Source organism: Thamnophis elegans, chromosome 14 (assembly GCF_009769535.1).
Source record: "Thamnophis elegans isolate rThaEle1 chromosome 14, rThaEle1.pri, whole genome shotgun sequence".
Lineage (NCBI taxonomy): Eukaryota > Metazoa > Chordata > Lepidosauria > Squamata > Colubridae > Thamnophis > Thamnophis elegans.
Genome location: NC_045554.1, coordinates 8,889,032 through 8,904,937, shown reverse-complemented (window position 1 = coordinate 8,904,937; position 15,906 = coordinate 8,889,032). Strand labels below are relative to the sequence as shown.

Here is a 15,906-nt window from a genome sequence, read left to right as displayed (position 1 = left end):
CAGACTTGCAAAACATTTTATTCTTCTCCTTCCTCGGTGACAAGGCTCATTCAGTCTCTCCCTTTTTTGATGCAATTTCCATCAAATACATCCCACCACCACTCAACTCCCACTTCCTTGCCGTAGCCTTAGATCTCCAAGGTCCCCTCCAACTCTGTCCTTCTATGAATCTACAATGGTCTCTTCCTTGAGCAGGGGGTTGGACTAGATGACCTCCGAGGTCTCTTCCAGCTCTGTGATTCTATGATTTTGTAAGGGTCTCCTGCATGAACTATATGGCTTCGATGGTCCCTTCCAACTCTGTCCTTCTATGATTCTGTAAAGGTCTCCTGCTTGAGCAGGAGGTTGGACTAGATGGCCTCCGTGGTCCCTTCCAACTTTGTCCTACGATTCTGATCTCTCCTTTGCAACAGAAATTCCCATCGTTTCTCTTTCTCGGGGGGGGGGGAGGGAGAAAGAAAGCGCGTGCGCAAGGCAAGGACCCGCGCGATGCCTGCTGGGGATTGTAGTTTTTGCACAGAACTTGGAGGAATCCACGCCAGCGCCAGGGAGGGAGGGAGGGAGCGGAAAGAAAAAGAAAGGCAGCGAGTTGTGCTTCCCGTGCGGATCGGCTTCCCAGTGTCCAACTGGGCGGCGCGGCGCCTTTCGGGAATTGTAGTCCTCGGACCGGCGGGCGCCCACGCGTCGCAAGGGCTGACGCGCGGACTCAGGACTACCGAGCGTCCAAGCGGCCCTCCCCGCGCCTGCGCACGGGAGACGAGGCGTACGGCAACCGAGGGTGGCCATACTGCGTCGGGGCGGTGGGGCACACGCGGAGCGTGGCCGAAGCGAAGGACCGGGGTCGCCGCCGCCTCAGCTGGTCGCTCGTCGCTCGCCGCCGCCGCCTCTCCGCGCCTTTCCTCCCTCCCTTCCCCGCCGGGGAGGCGCTTGGGCCGCAGCAGAGAGGCTCGCGAGGGGCCGGGCGCACAAAATGGAGGCGAACGGCAGCGGGAGCAGCAGCGACTCGGCGCCCGATTGCTGGGACCAAGCGGACCTCGAGCCCGGGAACGCCGCCTCAGCCGCCGCCGGGGACGAGGAAGCCGCGGCGGCGCCCGGTTCGGCCCCACTGGAGTCGGAGGAGTCGGAGGAGGAGCAGCTGCTGGGCGCGGCCTTCAGCCGGCACCTCAACGTCAACGCCAAGCCCTTCGTGCCCAACGTCCACGCCGCCGAGTTCGTGCCGGCTTTCCTGAGAGGAGGCCCGGGACAGCCCGCCACGCCGACGGCCCCGTCGCCCCCGCCGGGCTTGCCCACGCCGACAGCCCCGTCGCTGACACACGGTGAGCCCCGCGGAACGGCCCGACACTGGACGGGGGGGAGGGGGGGCTCAGTCCTTCCGGGGCACTTTGCTAAAGGCCCGTCCTCCTCCCCTCAATTAAGGCTGCCTAAGACACCCCCCCGCCCCCCATTATTGCCCAGGCAGTTCTTGGGGGGGGGGGGGTCCCTTCAGTCTTTTACTCCCCCCCCAATGGGATTCAGGGGCACCTTTCTAAAAAAAAAACCTACCCAATTAGGCTGCCTAAGACCCCCCCATTATTAAACACCCCCCCCCAATTATTGCCTAGGCAGTTCTTGGGGTTCCCTTCAGTCTTTTAATTCACCCCCAATGGGATTCAGGGGCACCTTTGTAAAAAAAACCCTACCCAATTAGGCTGCCTAAGACCCCCCCCCATTATTAAACAACAACCCCCCAATTATTGCCCAAGCAGTTCTTCAGTCTTTAAATTCCCTCCCGATGGGATTCAGGGACACCTTTCTAAAGCCCCCTCTGCCCAAGTAGACTGCCTAAGGACCCCCCCCCCCCCATTATTAAACACACACACACCCATTATTGCCCAATTAGGCTGCCTAAGACCCCCCCATTATTAAACAACCCCCCCCAGTTATTGCCCAAGCAGTTCTTCAGTCCTTAAATTCCCTCCCGATGGGATTCAAGGACACCTTTCTAAAGCCCCCCCTGCCCAATTAGGCTGCCAAAGACCCCCCCCCCATTATTAAGCACCCTCCATTATTACCCAGGCACTTCAGTCTTTTAATCCCCCTCCCCCATTCAGGAGCACCTTTCTAAAAAAAAAACCTGCTCAATTAGGCTCCCTAAGACACCCCCATTATTAAACACCCCACCTTCATTAAAAACACACGCCCATTATTAAATACAGACCTCCCCATTATTGCCCAGGCAGTTCTTGGGGGTCCTTTCAGTGTTTAAGTTCCTCTTTTGATTGGATTCAGGGGCACCTTTCTAAAGTCCCCCCTACCCAATTAAGGCTGCCTAAGCCAACCCCTTCCCCATTATTGCCCTCTTCCTTGGGGTTCAGGCAGTCTTCGGTCTTTTTAAGGGTCTCTCTTTGAATTCTCCACACACACCCAACAAGAACCTTGTAAGGAAGGTTACCTGAGTCAGAGAGGCCCCCCCTCCCCTTCCCAAGAGCCATTATGGGATGCCAACCTGGCATTCCCCTCCACCCCAAGAGCATATATATGGGGTGCTGCCCCTTCCCTCCCCCAGAATATATTGGAGTCGGCCTGGAAGAGGGTAGTTGCTTCTAAAGGTTTTGAAAAGGTTGCTAACAAGATGGAGTTTCTCCCCCCCCCCCACAAAAAAGGCAGCTCAGCAGAGAAAGGATTCCCCTCTGGGGTTGTCCATCAACAACCCTGCAAGGTAGGTCAAGGGATGTCCAACCTTGGCAAGTTTAAGACTGGGGGACTTCGACTCCCAGAATTCCCCAGCCACAGTTCCCTTAACTAAACCAGGGGTGCTCAACTGGCAGAGAAATCCTGGGAGTTGAAGACCCCCAAGTCTTAAAGTTACTAAGATTGGACACCTCTGGTTCAATTCTGGGAGTTGAAGACCCCAAGTCTTAAAAGTTGCAGAGGTTGGACACCGCTGGTCTAAATCCAGGACGAAGAATAACCGCTTGGCCTGAAGACGAACTGGCTGGGAGAGGCTGGCCTTCCTGCTCCTTTCCCTTCTGAGAAGTAGAGTAGACAGCTGGTTGCTTCCAAGATCGCTTGACCCATCTTTGCTGGGCCTCTGCCAAAGTGGCGTGATTGGGGTTGCACTCCGAAACTCCCCAAGGGAGAAACCCACAGCTTGACCTAGTTCTTACCCATTTTGCCACCCTTGTCAGAAGAGAAAGAGAGCGGGGATTTTTTTTAAAAAAAAAAAGCCGAATGATCCTCCTAGCAGGACGTTTTGAACAGTGGTGGGGAGGCCCTTTCTCTGGTCATCAAGGCCAGGACTTTCCGGGGGACGTTTTCTGCCTCGAGCAAGCGTTGGGATGGTAGAGCTTGGGATGGTAGAGCCTCCGGGTGATTCTTGCCAGACAGGTTCCCCTGCTTGTGATAGTAGAAGAAGAGCAATTCAGGCGTCTCTACTTGCAATGGCTGAGCCAAGGAATGACTCAGAGAGCAGCAGCACCCTCATGGCCGGTGATGCAATCTTGAATGGTGGAGATGTCACCTTTCTTTTGCCAGTAGAGAGAGTTGGGGGTGGGGTGGGGAGTATTTCCTGGTAGTCTCAACCGTTGCTGTGAAACCACTCAGAGGACTCTTCCATCAGAAGTCTTCAAACTTGGCAACTTTAAGACTTGTGGACTTCAACTCCCAGAATTCTCCAGCCAGCATAGCTTGCAGACTTTAACTCCCAGAATTCTCAAGCCAGCATAGCTGGCTGGGGAATTCTGGGAGTTGAAGTCCCTAAGTCTTAAAGTTGCCAAGTTTGGACACCCCTGTTCTTCTTCTCAAGCCACTCTTCAGTAAGAGATTTGGTTCGTGATCCTTTTTCTTGACTTTTCCCATAACACTTCTCCCCCCGCCCCTTTGCTGTAAAACTCACTGCCTTTGAGATAAGATTAGGCTCAGGAAGGGACGCGGTGGCTCAGTGGCCAAGACAGCTCTCCAAGCCAGAGAAGGTCTGTGACTGTAAATCCACCCTGGAAAGATTTTGCTGGAGGTGTATGAGCAGAACTCACAGTCAATTAATCATTTTTTTTGTGGGGGGGATCAGGAGTTTGCTTCATGCTCTTGGGAAGCCTTGGTCAGAACAAGATAAGAGCATGAAAGCCATCTGGCTGGCTCTCTCAATCCAATCAACTTCACAGGGTTGTATTGGGGAAAATAGGAGAAGGGCCGTTTTGTTGGATATGTTCGCCACCTTGATTTATTTGTATGAATAAGGGCAGCATCATGTCTCCTAGAGTTCCAGAAAGTCTTGAAAACCTTGGTTTGGTCCCAGGTCTGGAGTTGATGTTTTATTATTTGCCTAGGGTCCCTGTTCGGTTGATTTTGTTTATTACATCATTTTAGTCTGGGCTCTTTGGCCGATGAAGTGTTTTCTAGTTGAGTTTGTTTTTACAAAACTAGATTTGTACGCTGCCCAGAATCGATTAGAGTTGGGTGGCTAATAAGATTTGAAATAAGCATTTGTTTTATGGGGCAAACTCTTCAGTAAGTTAGATATGTAAAGAAATCCATTATACCCTGACGGCTCAATGGCTAAGAACTCTGAGCATGTCGATGAGGAAGGTCGGCAGTTCAACGGTTCGAATCCCTAGCACTGCATAACGGAGGGAGCTCCCGTGACTTGTCCCAGCTTCTGCCAACCTAGCAGTTCGAAAGCACGTAAAAAATGCAAGTAGAAAAATAGGACCCACCTTTGGTGGGAAGGTAACGGTGTTCCGTGCGCCTGTTCCGTGCGCTTTCGGCATTGAGTCATGCCGGTCACACAGAGATGTCTTTGGACAGTGCTGGCTCTTCAGCTTTGAAACTGAGATGAGCACCGCCCCCGAGAGTTGGGAACAACTAGCACATATGTGTGAGGGGAACCTTTACTTTTAGAGACCTGATTAGCTGGCTCTCTTTTTTTTCTTTAATGTCAGATTATCTGTTGATCTGGTTCCTATGCTTATCAGGATTGTGCAAGCATACTTCTGGAGACTGCCCAATCATTTCTATTTTATTTATTTTTTAATCTTGCCAGCATCTGAACGAGCAGAGAAACTGAATCCAACATTTCATTCAAGTTGGAGATTTCTGGCTCGTTATAACCCAGTACGGGTCTTTAAAATATTGGAATCCAGGGCTTCATGCTTTTATTAACTTTATTAAATATTTAGCAAACTGCTTGGAGGTGCCCTACTTTAACTGTTGCTTCGGGGAGAAAGTCTCCCAGTGAGACCATTTATTTAGCCGCTTGCTTGCATTACCCTGTTGTTTGATCTCCACGAGACAGAATTCTTCCAAGTGTTGTCTTTTGAGGGACATCCAAAGCACAGGTATCCCATCTGCGCGCGGAATAGCTCCGTTCCTGAAGACATTTTGTGAAATGCCTTGTTTTTAATACGAAACCACTGATTTAGCATTTTGCAAGCTTTCTGAAGGGTGGCTCAGTGGCTAAGACGCTGAGCTTGTTGGTCAGAAAGGTCAGCAGTTCGGCAGTTCAAATCCCTAGCACCGTATAACAGTGAGCTCCCGTGCCTTGTCCCAGTTTCTGCCAACCTAGCAGTTCGAAAGCATGTAAAAAATGCAAGTAGAAAAATAGGAACCACCTTTGATGGGAACATCACGGCGTTCCGTGCGCCTCAGCATTAAGTCATGCCGGCCACATGACCATGGAGACGTCTTTGGACAGCGCTGGCTCTTTGCCTTTGAAACGGAGATGAGCACTGCCCCCTAGAGTCGGGGATGACTAGCACATATGTGCGAGGGGAACCTTTACCTTTAAGCTTTCTGAGTTTGAAGTAAAAGTATTCTAAGTGGAAGCACTCCATTACCGACTTAAAAATGTTTCTAGAACACATTTAAGCCTCCCCTTCTTCCCTTTTTTGCACTCCCAACAGAAGCTTTCGTGAAATTCCACGCATCCTAACATTTTGCACACCTCTGCCAAGTGTGAGGATAGTAAACACACACACGTTTGATTTAGTCACTCCCATGGGCACGAGTCTCAAGGCTAAAATAAAACCTTAGAATGACACTTAAGGATGCAGATATAAATCCTATGTGAGTTTCTTTTTATGGGACCTATTTGCCAAAGAGGCAAGACAAGAAGAAAACCCAAGGGAATTAATCAAGGAGGGATCGATCCAACTTAGAATTAAGGGGAAATTTCCTGACAGTGAAAACAAATCAACCAATGGGACGGCTTGTCTTCAGGAGTTTGGAGTATTCCATCACTGGAGGCTTTTAACAAGAGAGTGGACAGCCAATTGCCGGAAATGCTCTAGCGTCCTTTGCTTCAGCAATGGGTTCGACTAGATGACTTCCAAGGTCCCTTACAGCTCTGTTATTCTAAGTTACCCAAGGCAAGTTAGATGCCATCTGCTCTACACTGCAAAATTTGCACATGTGTTTGCTGCAATCTCAGGGTAGCAACAGGTCTGGCATCCCTTTTACTCCCATGTTGAACATAAGATACCGGTTTAATTGCTGACCGCATTACTCCTGGTGACACATGAAAGGCCTGTTATCAAGCAGTGTACAGAAACACAGGCTGCACCTCTGATAAGAGTGTGGAAGCACACGGCTTAGCCCTTAAACAGATTGGCACTGGGGTGCCCCACAGGTTGCAGAAGTAAGGGAGGATGGGATTTAATGATCCTTGGTGGGACAAGAGCCGCAGGTGACCAGAAATTCATCCCAAGTCGGAATGTATGTACTTTCTGCAGTCCTATCCGCTAAATCAGCATTTCTCGTCTATTCAGGGTCAGTAAGTTGCTGACCGATTGTAATCTGTTTTGGGAGCAGATAGTCATCTGAAAGGGACGCACTGGCTAAGATGTTGAGCTTGTCGATCAGAAAGTTCGGCGGTTCGAATCCCTAGCGCCGTGTAACGAAATGAGCTCCTGTTATTTGTCCCAGCTTCTACCAACCTAGCAGTTCGAAAGCAGGTAAAGAATGCAAGTAGAAAAATAGGGACCAGCTTTGGTGGGAAGGTAACGCCGCTCCGTGCGACTTCGGCATTGAATCATGCCGGCCACATGACCACAGAGACGTCTTCGGACAGCGCTGGCTCTTCGGCTTTGAAACGGAGATGAGCACTGCTCCCTAGAGTCGGAAACGTTAAGCACATATGTGCGAGAGGAACTTTTACCTTTTCCTTTAGTCATCTGAAGATTACAAATGTGATTTTGAACCAAAGAAAGTGAGGGGGGGGAAATATGAGGAATCTGCTAGCAGGACTTCCAACTAACAATTTTTATTAAAAACATAATAATGTTATGTTTTTATATAACAAATTAAAAACATTTTGTGAGTGGCAGCTCATTTGACCAGATGCAGGCAACACAGCTCACCAAAACTGGTTCCTCTTCAGTAAAATTTGGGGAAAGTACTGAGTTATTTCCCCCATCATAATAACACCTCTCTCCTCCTAGTGACTCTAATTGGACTTCATTAACTGCTTAGCTTTACCTTGGACCGGATTCAATCGTGAGAGAGAAGGTGGTTCCTGTTTTTCTGCTTTGTGTGTGTGTGTGTGTCTGTCTGTCTGTCTGTCTCTTTGGTGCCACTTGCTTCTGTCTTTGCAGAATGGCGGTCATAATTGATAATGTAGACCAGGGTAATGCTCTCTAACTGGATTCTAAGAAAAGGCACAAGGAGGAGAGATTGCTTGGGAATAAAGTAACTTTTTCATGATTCCTAAAATTAGGAGATAATCTCTCTCTGTAAAGGTAAAGGTTCCCTCTGCACGTATGTGCTAGTCGTTCCCAACTCTAGGGGGCGGTGCTCATCTCCGTTTCAAAGCCAAAGGGAGCCAGCACTGTCCGAAGATGTCTCCGTGGTCATGTGGCCGGCATGACTTAACCCTGAAGACGCACGGAACTCTGTTACTTTCCCACCAAAGGTGATCCCTATTTTTCTACTTGCATTTTTTTACGTGCTTTCGAACTGCTTGGTTGGCAGAAACTGGGACAAATAACGGGAGCTCACTCCATTAGGCCGCACTGGGGATTCGAACCGTCAAGCTGCCAACCTTTCTGATCGAGAAGCTCAGCATCTTAGTCACCTAGCCACCACGTCCCTATAAAAAGATGTGTTTCTGTCTCTATGTAGACCCAGCCAATTGCTAACTGAAAGTTACACATATGCCGGCTCTTAGTGAAAACTGCCTATACCTATGTAAGTAGAAGTTTTTATCAGAGGTCACATCATGTCTTTGAGGATGGGAACTACAGATGGTCCTCGACTTAACAACCATTCATTTAGTGACCAAAGTTTCAGTAGCGCCTTCCTCCTCCTATTTTCCCCCTAATAACAAGTAATCCCGCCCCTTGTCATGGCTAAGGCAGAATTTGAACCCAGAGTCTCCTGCCTTTACCACTAGGCCAAATTGACGTCTTTGGGAATCTTGTGTTTAGAAAACTATATCAGCCCAGGTTCTTATTAGATGTGCTTTTTTTTCAAAACCATTTCTAACCCGTTAGAAAGGTTTGGAATTTGTTGTTTTTCCTTTTGCCTTCAAGTCAGTCTTAATTCCTGGCGATTGCCTAGATAAATTCCGGCTGTTTTGTGGGCAGTATTTTTAGAAAGCTTTTTCCTTAGAGCTGGGAAGGAATAACCTGCTTAAAAAATAAATAAATCAGAATTGCATTTTAAAAAAAAACCTGATCCAAATAACCAGGCCTTTCCTTCTCCAGGAAAAGCACAAAATTTCCATTTGTACTTGAACATCTTATGAACCCTCTCTGGAACATCAGTGGTAGTACACATGTTCCACAGCTTTAAAAACAGCCACACCTAATTGATGTACTAGTCCCTGCTTCGAATTGATGTCTGAAATCAGCCGTCTGGTCTAAATTTCCACGTTCCATGTTTAATCTCACTGGTCTTCTGACAAGTATTCCTCAATTGGGGCTTATATTTTCATGGTAGAACTGTTGTTAGTTTTCATTTGTTGTTATCCGTTTGTTGCATCGACATAAACACTGGGGGCTGATGTGCTTTGATCACTTTGTGTTATCCTCACAAGCGTGTGAGATGGATTTGGCTGACACCCATGGGCATTTTGGCATCTTGGCATTTTGAATCTGGATCTCCCTGAGTCTTAGCCCATCATAAACTGCAGGTATTTATATAACACACACGTGTCCATTAATTAAGTTCTGAAAACAAATAGGAATATTATCCTTAGATGGTCTGAAAATGGAGGAAGAGCTTCAATTCAAACTCGCTGATCTTTACATAGAGGAAGCAAATGCCTTTTTTACAAGTTGGGTAGGACATGTGTCCACTGTTTGTACCAAAAAAATTCCTCTACAAAGAGAATGGAAAGATTTAAGTATTTATTGCAGTCAGGTTGTGCAATAGTCACACACAGAGCTACTTAACAGAATTTATTTACAGCATGGCTGCTTCTAATATGTCGCACACATCTTGCCTTTCAACAGAGTTGATGTAACTTTTATTCTGCTCTTCCAAAAGAATATGGAGTCATAATCCTCCTGCCTTGGTAGTTGTCAAGAGTTAATTCCATGAAACTGGTCCCTAGCACCAAAAAGGTTGGGGACAGGCGCAGAGGGTTGAACTAGAACAGTGGTCACCAATTGATGATCCGTGGATCACTGGTGGTCCGCAGAAAAATTATTTGCATTTTTTTTATATCGCACTAAATCAGGGGTCCTCAAACTACGCCCCCTGGGCCGGATGCGTGCAATCAACGCTTGTGTTGCTGCAGAGAGTCTCCCCCTTTGGGGTTTTTTTGTGTAGGTCGGAGGGGGCCAGAAATTCTGACTTGGGGTCTGCTTCAGCCTCCTGGTGCGGGGCTTTGGGCGAAGGCTGGAGGGAAGAGCCGCTGGTGGCGGAGCCAGAGGGCCTCGTTCCAGTGGGACTGCATCATGGCCTGGAACTGGCTGACCATCTCAGCCCGCTGAGCCTCCAGGGGCCAATCCCTGGCCTTGCACTCCTGCAGGCCTTCCCTCTGCCAGGAAAGCCTATGCTCCTAGTCCTCAGTGAGGTGCTTCTGCTGAGCCTCCTTCTCAGTCAGATCCAATTTGAACTGAGCTCTTTTGCCAACTTTTTCTCCTGGTGGCTGCTTAGCTCCAGCAACTGCTTCCTGTTGGGGCCCTAAGGAGCCCGGGCAGGCAGGCGAGGAGCGGCTGGGAGAGGATGAGTGAGTAGAGACTGGTGAGGCGCCCCTTGATGTGAGGACATCAAGTTGGCCATGCCCACCCAGTCACATGGCCACCTAGCCACACCCACCCAGCCGGTCATTAGACAGATCATATGAGTGATCTGCGGGATTTAAAATTATGAATTTAGTGGTTCCTGAGGTCCGAAAGGTTGGTGACCCCTGAACTAGAAGACTTCCAAGGCCCCTTCCAGCCTTGTCATCCTGTTTCACTGATAGCTAGACTGCTTTGGACAGAATTGCTAGGAATAGTGCCTTGAGCCCAGTTTGAGCCCACATAGGTCAGTTGGGTAGCTTTCTGCATGCCATGCTTGCAAACAAATTGGCCACAGAGAAAACAGGAGATGGTGATTATTTATACTTCAGTGAGCGGTAGTGAAACTGGGTTTTCCCCCCCTGTTCAAAGACACGCACAAGGAAGACCTTGGAGGTGTTTAATTTCGTGCTTTGAACCATTCTGGGGAACCGACAGCCTTTTAGGTGTTACTTAGCGGCAAAACCCCTGCAGCCCTAAGCAACATAGACAATTACGAGGAACGCTGGAAGGTATAAGTCAGCAATATCTAGAGAAGCAGGTTTCATGTTGTGGTCTGGTTTATTCCTCCTGCTACGCCCGTAAGATTGCCTGGTTTTACGTTAATGATGGGATAAGAAAACGTCGTCCCCATCCATCTCTGAGTTCTGGTTTAAGTGTACCGTATTTTTATGAGTATAAGACGCACTTTTTTCCCTCAAAAAAAAAAGGTGGAAACTCTGGGTGCATCTTATACACTGAGTACAGCATTTTTGGCCTCCCGAAACACCGCCCCTTCACCAAAATGGCCCTGCATAGCCTTTAGGAGGCTTGCAGAGAGTTCCTGGGGGCTGGGGAGGGCAGAAATGAGGGGAAAATGGGCTGTTTTTTGCTCAATTTTGCCCCAGCCTCCAGAAGCACTCTGTAAGCCTACTAAAGGCTATGCCTGCCCTTTTTTGACAAAAAATGGGCCCATTTTCACAAGAAACAGGCTGTTTTTTGCTTGTTTGGGGGGGGGTAGCCCCCACCAGCACTCTATAAGCCTCCTAAAAGCTATTCATGTCCTTTTTTTAAAAAAAGAAATGGGCCTGTTTTCACAAAAAAGGGGCCATTTTTGGGAGGTCTGCAGAGTGCAAAAACTTTCCTTTTTAATTTGCCTCTTCAAAATCCCGGTGCACCCTATACTCCAAAAAATACAGTAGTTTTCAAAAGTTTAATCTGACTAGTTCTAATGTTTCAGCGTTTTATTTTCTGACCTGTTTTATAATTTATAAGCCGCCCTTATAGGTGAGATGAGCTGCGTAACCTTTTATTTAAAAAAATAAATAAATGCTTGGTAAGGATTCCAATTGTCCTCTTGATTTCAGAGTCCTGACTATTCAAAGAATAGGAGAAGATCACACCAGCTTCGCTTTTCCTTCTGAACAGTGGCTAGTTTTGTTCTCCAGTTTTTCCCTGGAGTTGCATCAAATACTGATTTCAGTGTCGATTTTTTTCTTTTTTGAAGGGGCCTCGGCAGAATCGTCACAAGAAGACCTGCCGTCTTGTGAAGGTAACATGTTATCTTTTGTGCGTGTTTGTGTGAAACAAATTTGTGGAGCCTTCACACAGTTAGAAGCAATCTAGAACACCATAGGTCCTCTAAGTGAGACCTGCCCACCCACTCTTGGCCTTCTGAAAGGACCACAGTACCTGGCTTGGGGCACCAATGCAGGTATTTCATGTTGGAGGTGGCTAGTGAATTAAAAAGAAGACCCTTCCCCATCCCGTTGTGTACTGGTTCTTCCTGTTCTGACTCCCTCCTCCATCCAGTAACGACTGCCGAGACAAGCTTAACTGGAATGTACTTTAATAGCAAGAAACCAAAACCTTGGTGGCTGAAAGCCAAGCATAACAAACAGATAAGGACCTTGGCAGCAACTTAGACAAACTCGGGCAGCAATAAACACAGATAAGGCTTGGCAGCAATCCAGCCTGCCAAGCTCACAGTACTGTCCTCCGACATTCAATTCCTGCGTTGACTTCTGCAAAGGGGCGTGTGCACAAGTAGTTTTTTATAGTCTGGAGAGGAGCCTAATGACCACCAGCTGAGTACAATAACCTCCTGTAATTGCGCAATTGTTCCTGATGCCTAGTAGCTCTTCGATGGCGTGCATCCAGGAACAACTCACTACTGGCCTCCGGCTCACTCTCCCTTGTCTCCTCTCCACTGGTCCAAGGCTCAGGTGCCTCCTGGTGGCCAATCTGTGCACCCTGCTCGGAGTCAGAACCCTGTCCAGGGTCCTCCATATCCTCCAGAGCCAACTCAGAGGGCCCCTCGCTGTCGGAGTCTGGTGGCAGCTCCAACGGCTCCTGCTGGGCCACAACAGGTTCCTATCTTAGCTCATTTTTGTTAATGGAATGTTTTATATTTTTGCTTGTGTTGTGTTGTAAACCACCCAGAGTTGCTTGACAGTGAGATGGGCAGCATATGCATTTAATAAATAATGGTAATTACAGTGCCAGTAGTCATAGAAGCCTTGGGCGCAATCCCAAAACGATTGGAGCACCTCTTGACCACCCTTGGCATTGACGATTAGTCAGTTGCGAAAGGCAACTCTTGCTTCACCCAGCTGACATCCTGCGAGTATCACTGCAACAGCGCCAACCCTCCGCATTTGACTCTAGAGGTGGGCAGAAATGCCAAATCCAGTCTGAGCATCTGGCTGACTGCGCAGTGAACAAATGACGATTGGTCCACTGCTCAAAAAGAACACAAGCTGGGACGACTGAGTTGATGCAGCCTCTTTAATCTGCTTCTTTCTATTCTTCTAGGGTCAAACATTGCCATTGGTATGGAAATCTCCGAACCAGTTGGTAAGAAACCACTGTTTACTAAAAACTTTTATGGTCTGGAGGTTGTTTTCAGCATTCCTACCACTGTAGTTGGAAAAGGGCTTCTGTGTTAAAATAGCCAAACCTTACGAATAGTAGCTTGCTTTACATTATTTACTTACAATCAGCCTCCAAGGGGTTGCTGCAAAAGTGAGGTTTCAAATGTGTGTCCCCCCCAAAAAAAAAACCTCTGGGACAGAGGAAAATAAATAAAAAGTGGAACTTAAAACAGGCACCTGTTCTGTAGCCTTGCTAAACCACCTCCTCTCTTGCCCAGCTCTTTCCGGGAAAGCCAATCAAAAGCCTTTCTCTCCGTCAAGTAACGGTTTCTTCCATCCCAGTAGAAAATGGAGAAACGGAAATGTCTCCCGAGGAATCGTGGGACCACAAAGAAGAAATCATTGAATCCGAATTAGCAAGTGGCCCTTCCGGTGACGCGGGGCCCATCGAAGAGAGCACCCAGGAGATGACGGAGGAAGAGGAGGAGATGCCAAAACCCAAATCCATGGTGGCTCCCCCGGGTGCTCCCAAGAAGGAACATGTGAACGTGGTGTTCATTGGACACGTAGGTAAGTTCCTCTAGAGAGCCCCGGAGACGACTATGAAGCCAATATTCAGACGTTGTTACCTTCTGTTTCTCCACGGACTTGGCTCCCTAATCTACTACAGGAGAAAAGCAGGAAAAACGGGGCAGAGGGGGGGGCCGGAGTTAAGCTTTGAAACGGAGATGAGCACCGCCCCCTAGAGTCAGGAACGACGAGAACATATGTACGAGGGGAACCTTTACCTTTTCCTTTAGTCATCTGAAGATTACAAATGTGATTTTGAACCAAAGAAAGTTGTGTGGGGGGGGAAATATGAGGAATCTGCTAGCAGGACTTCCAACTAACGATTTTTATTAAAAACATAAATAACGTTATGTTTTTATATAACAAATTAAAAACATTTTGTGAGTGGCAGCTCATTTGACCAGATGCAGGCAACATAGCTCACCAAAACTGGTTCCTCTTCAGTAAAATTTGGGGAAAGTACTGAATTATTTCCCCCATCATAATAACACCTCTCTCCTCCTAGTGACTCTAATTGGACTGCATTAAATGCTTAGCTTTACCTTGGACCGGATTCAATCGTGAGAGGGAAGGTGGTTCCTGTTTTTTCTGCTTAGCTCACGTTTGTGTGTGTGTGTCTCTCTCTTTGGTGCCGCTTGCTTCTGTCTTTGCAGAATGGTGGTCATAATTGATAATGTAGACCAGGGTAATGCGCTCTAGCTGGATTCCGAGAAGAGGCACAAGGAGGAGAGATTGCTTGGGAATAAAGTAACTTTTTCAGAGCTGTGATTCCTAAAATTAGGAGAGAATCTCTCTCTGTAAAGGTAAAGGTTCCCCCTGCACGTGTGTGCTGGTCGTTCCCGACTCTAGGGGCGGTGCTCATCTCCGTTTCAAAGCCAAAGAGAGCCAGCGCTGTCCAAAGATGACTCCGTAGTCATGTGGCCGGCATGACTTAACCCTGAAGGCGCACAGAACGCTGTGACCTTCCCACCAAAGGTGGTTCCTATTTTTCTTCTCGACTTGGCTCCCTAATCATCTACAGGAGAAAAGCAGGCAAAACGGGGGGTGGAGTTAAGCATGTGATCAGTTTAGAGTAGCTGCATTGCCACAAACAGCCCAAGTCCAACCCCTTTTGAACTCTCTTGTGCCTTCTGTGGCACCAATTCACTTTAGTTGTCGAGATTCTTGTGTATAGGCTTAAGCCAGGGGTATCAAACTCAAGGGCCACATTTTGCGAACGGGGTGCTTAGATCTGGCTCACAGGGCCACCCTGGAAACACCAGCACCCGGTGCCTCTGCCAGCAAAATCGGAGCTCGGGAAGGCCTCCTGCACCTCTCCCAAGTCCCGTTTTCAGCTGCGACAGCCTCCTGCAGCCCTCTGCCCAGCGAAAACGGAACCGGCCCGAGCTCTGTTTTTCACTGGCAGTGCACTCGGTCCACCCCAGGCGCTTCTGACACGAGTGGTGTTGAACTGGCCACACCCCCTCAGTCCTCCCGAGGTGAAACTCAACCCTGGTGCAGCCCTCAATGAAATAGAGTTTGACACCCCTGCCTTAAGCAGTAAATCTTTGAACTGCAACCTAATGCATGGTCCTGCTCCTTTGCATCTCTAGGTGTATTAAAGGATTACAGTAAAGAAGTAGACTTTCAGATGTTGACATGCAATTTCCCAGCGTCCCTCTTGCTGGCTGAGGGTGCAGGGAGTTCTAGGTCGGGAACATTGTTGAGCCAGAGGTGGCATGCCTGTAACTGAATAGAATAGGTTTGCTTTTCACAGTTTAAATGTTTTTTTTTTTAAGTTCCTGAAAAAAACTGATTTGTTTGATCGATTATGTGCCATTAACTTGTTTTTAACTGCTAGTTGACATAAATGGGTAGACCACGTTGATAGATTAAAAAATGGTTCACATACCAATTGTAGTAGAATTAGTGCTACTTATCAGAAATTCCCCAAATATGTAATATGAACAAGATGTTTCTTCAGAGAGAGAAGAATTCCATACTAAGTTATTAGCCCTCTTGTGATTATATAGGACAAAAGCATATGATGATGGGAAAACCAAGTCCTTTCCAAAAAAAGAATTAAATATCTTAGCTGCTCACGAAAAGCTAATTTTAAACATCTTTTGTCTATCTTGTTTTTAGATGCTGGAAAATCAACAATTGGAGGGCAAATAATGTAAGTAATTTTTTTCCCCAAATACATACTCGATTCAGTCATCTTAAGCTTCCTTAAATTGACTTTTAGTCTGAATCAAAAGGTATAATTATAATCAAAGAACACTGCATCTGAAGCACTTTTATTA

General features: G+C 47.6%; 1 protein-coding gene across 2 annotated transcripts in view; it reads left to right on the top strand.

Moving 5' to 3' along the window:
- Positions 1 to 746: 746 nt before the first annotated feature.
- Positions 747 to 15,906, top strand: part of GSPT1 (G1 to S phase transition 1) — a 30,756-nt gene continuing 15,596 nt past the window's right edge. Inside the window, exons 1-5 of one of the 2 annotated variants that reach the window (XM_032230827.1) lie at positions 747 to 1,316; positions 11,686 to 11,730; positions 12,993 to 13,034; positions 13,397 to 13,621; positions 15,746 to 15,779. In XM_032230827.1, the coding sequence (XP_032086718.1) occupies positions 971 to 1,316; positions 11,686 to 11,730; positions 12,993 to 13,034; positions 13,397 to 13,621; positions 15,746 to 15,779 (692 nt within the window). In that variant the 5' untranslated portion in view covers positions 747 to 970. Of the gene's footprint in view, positions 1,317 to 11,685; positions 11,731 to 12,992; positions 13,035 to 13,393; positions 13,622 to 15,745; positions 15,780 to 15,906 lie in introns of both variants that reach the window. The other variant, XM_032230826.1, reaches the window with a different exon arrangement.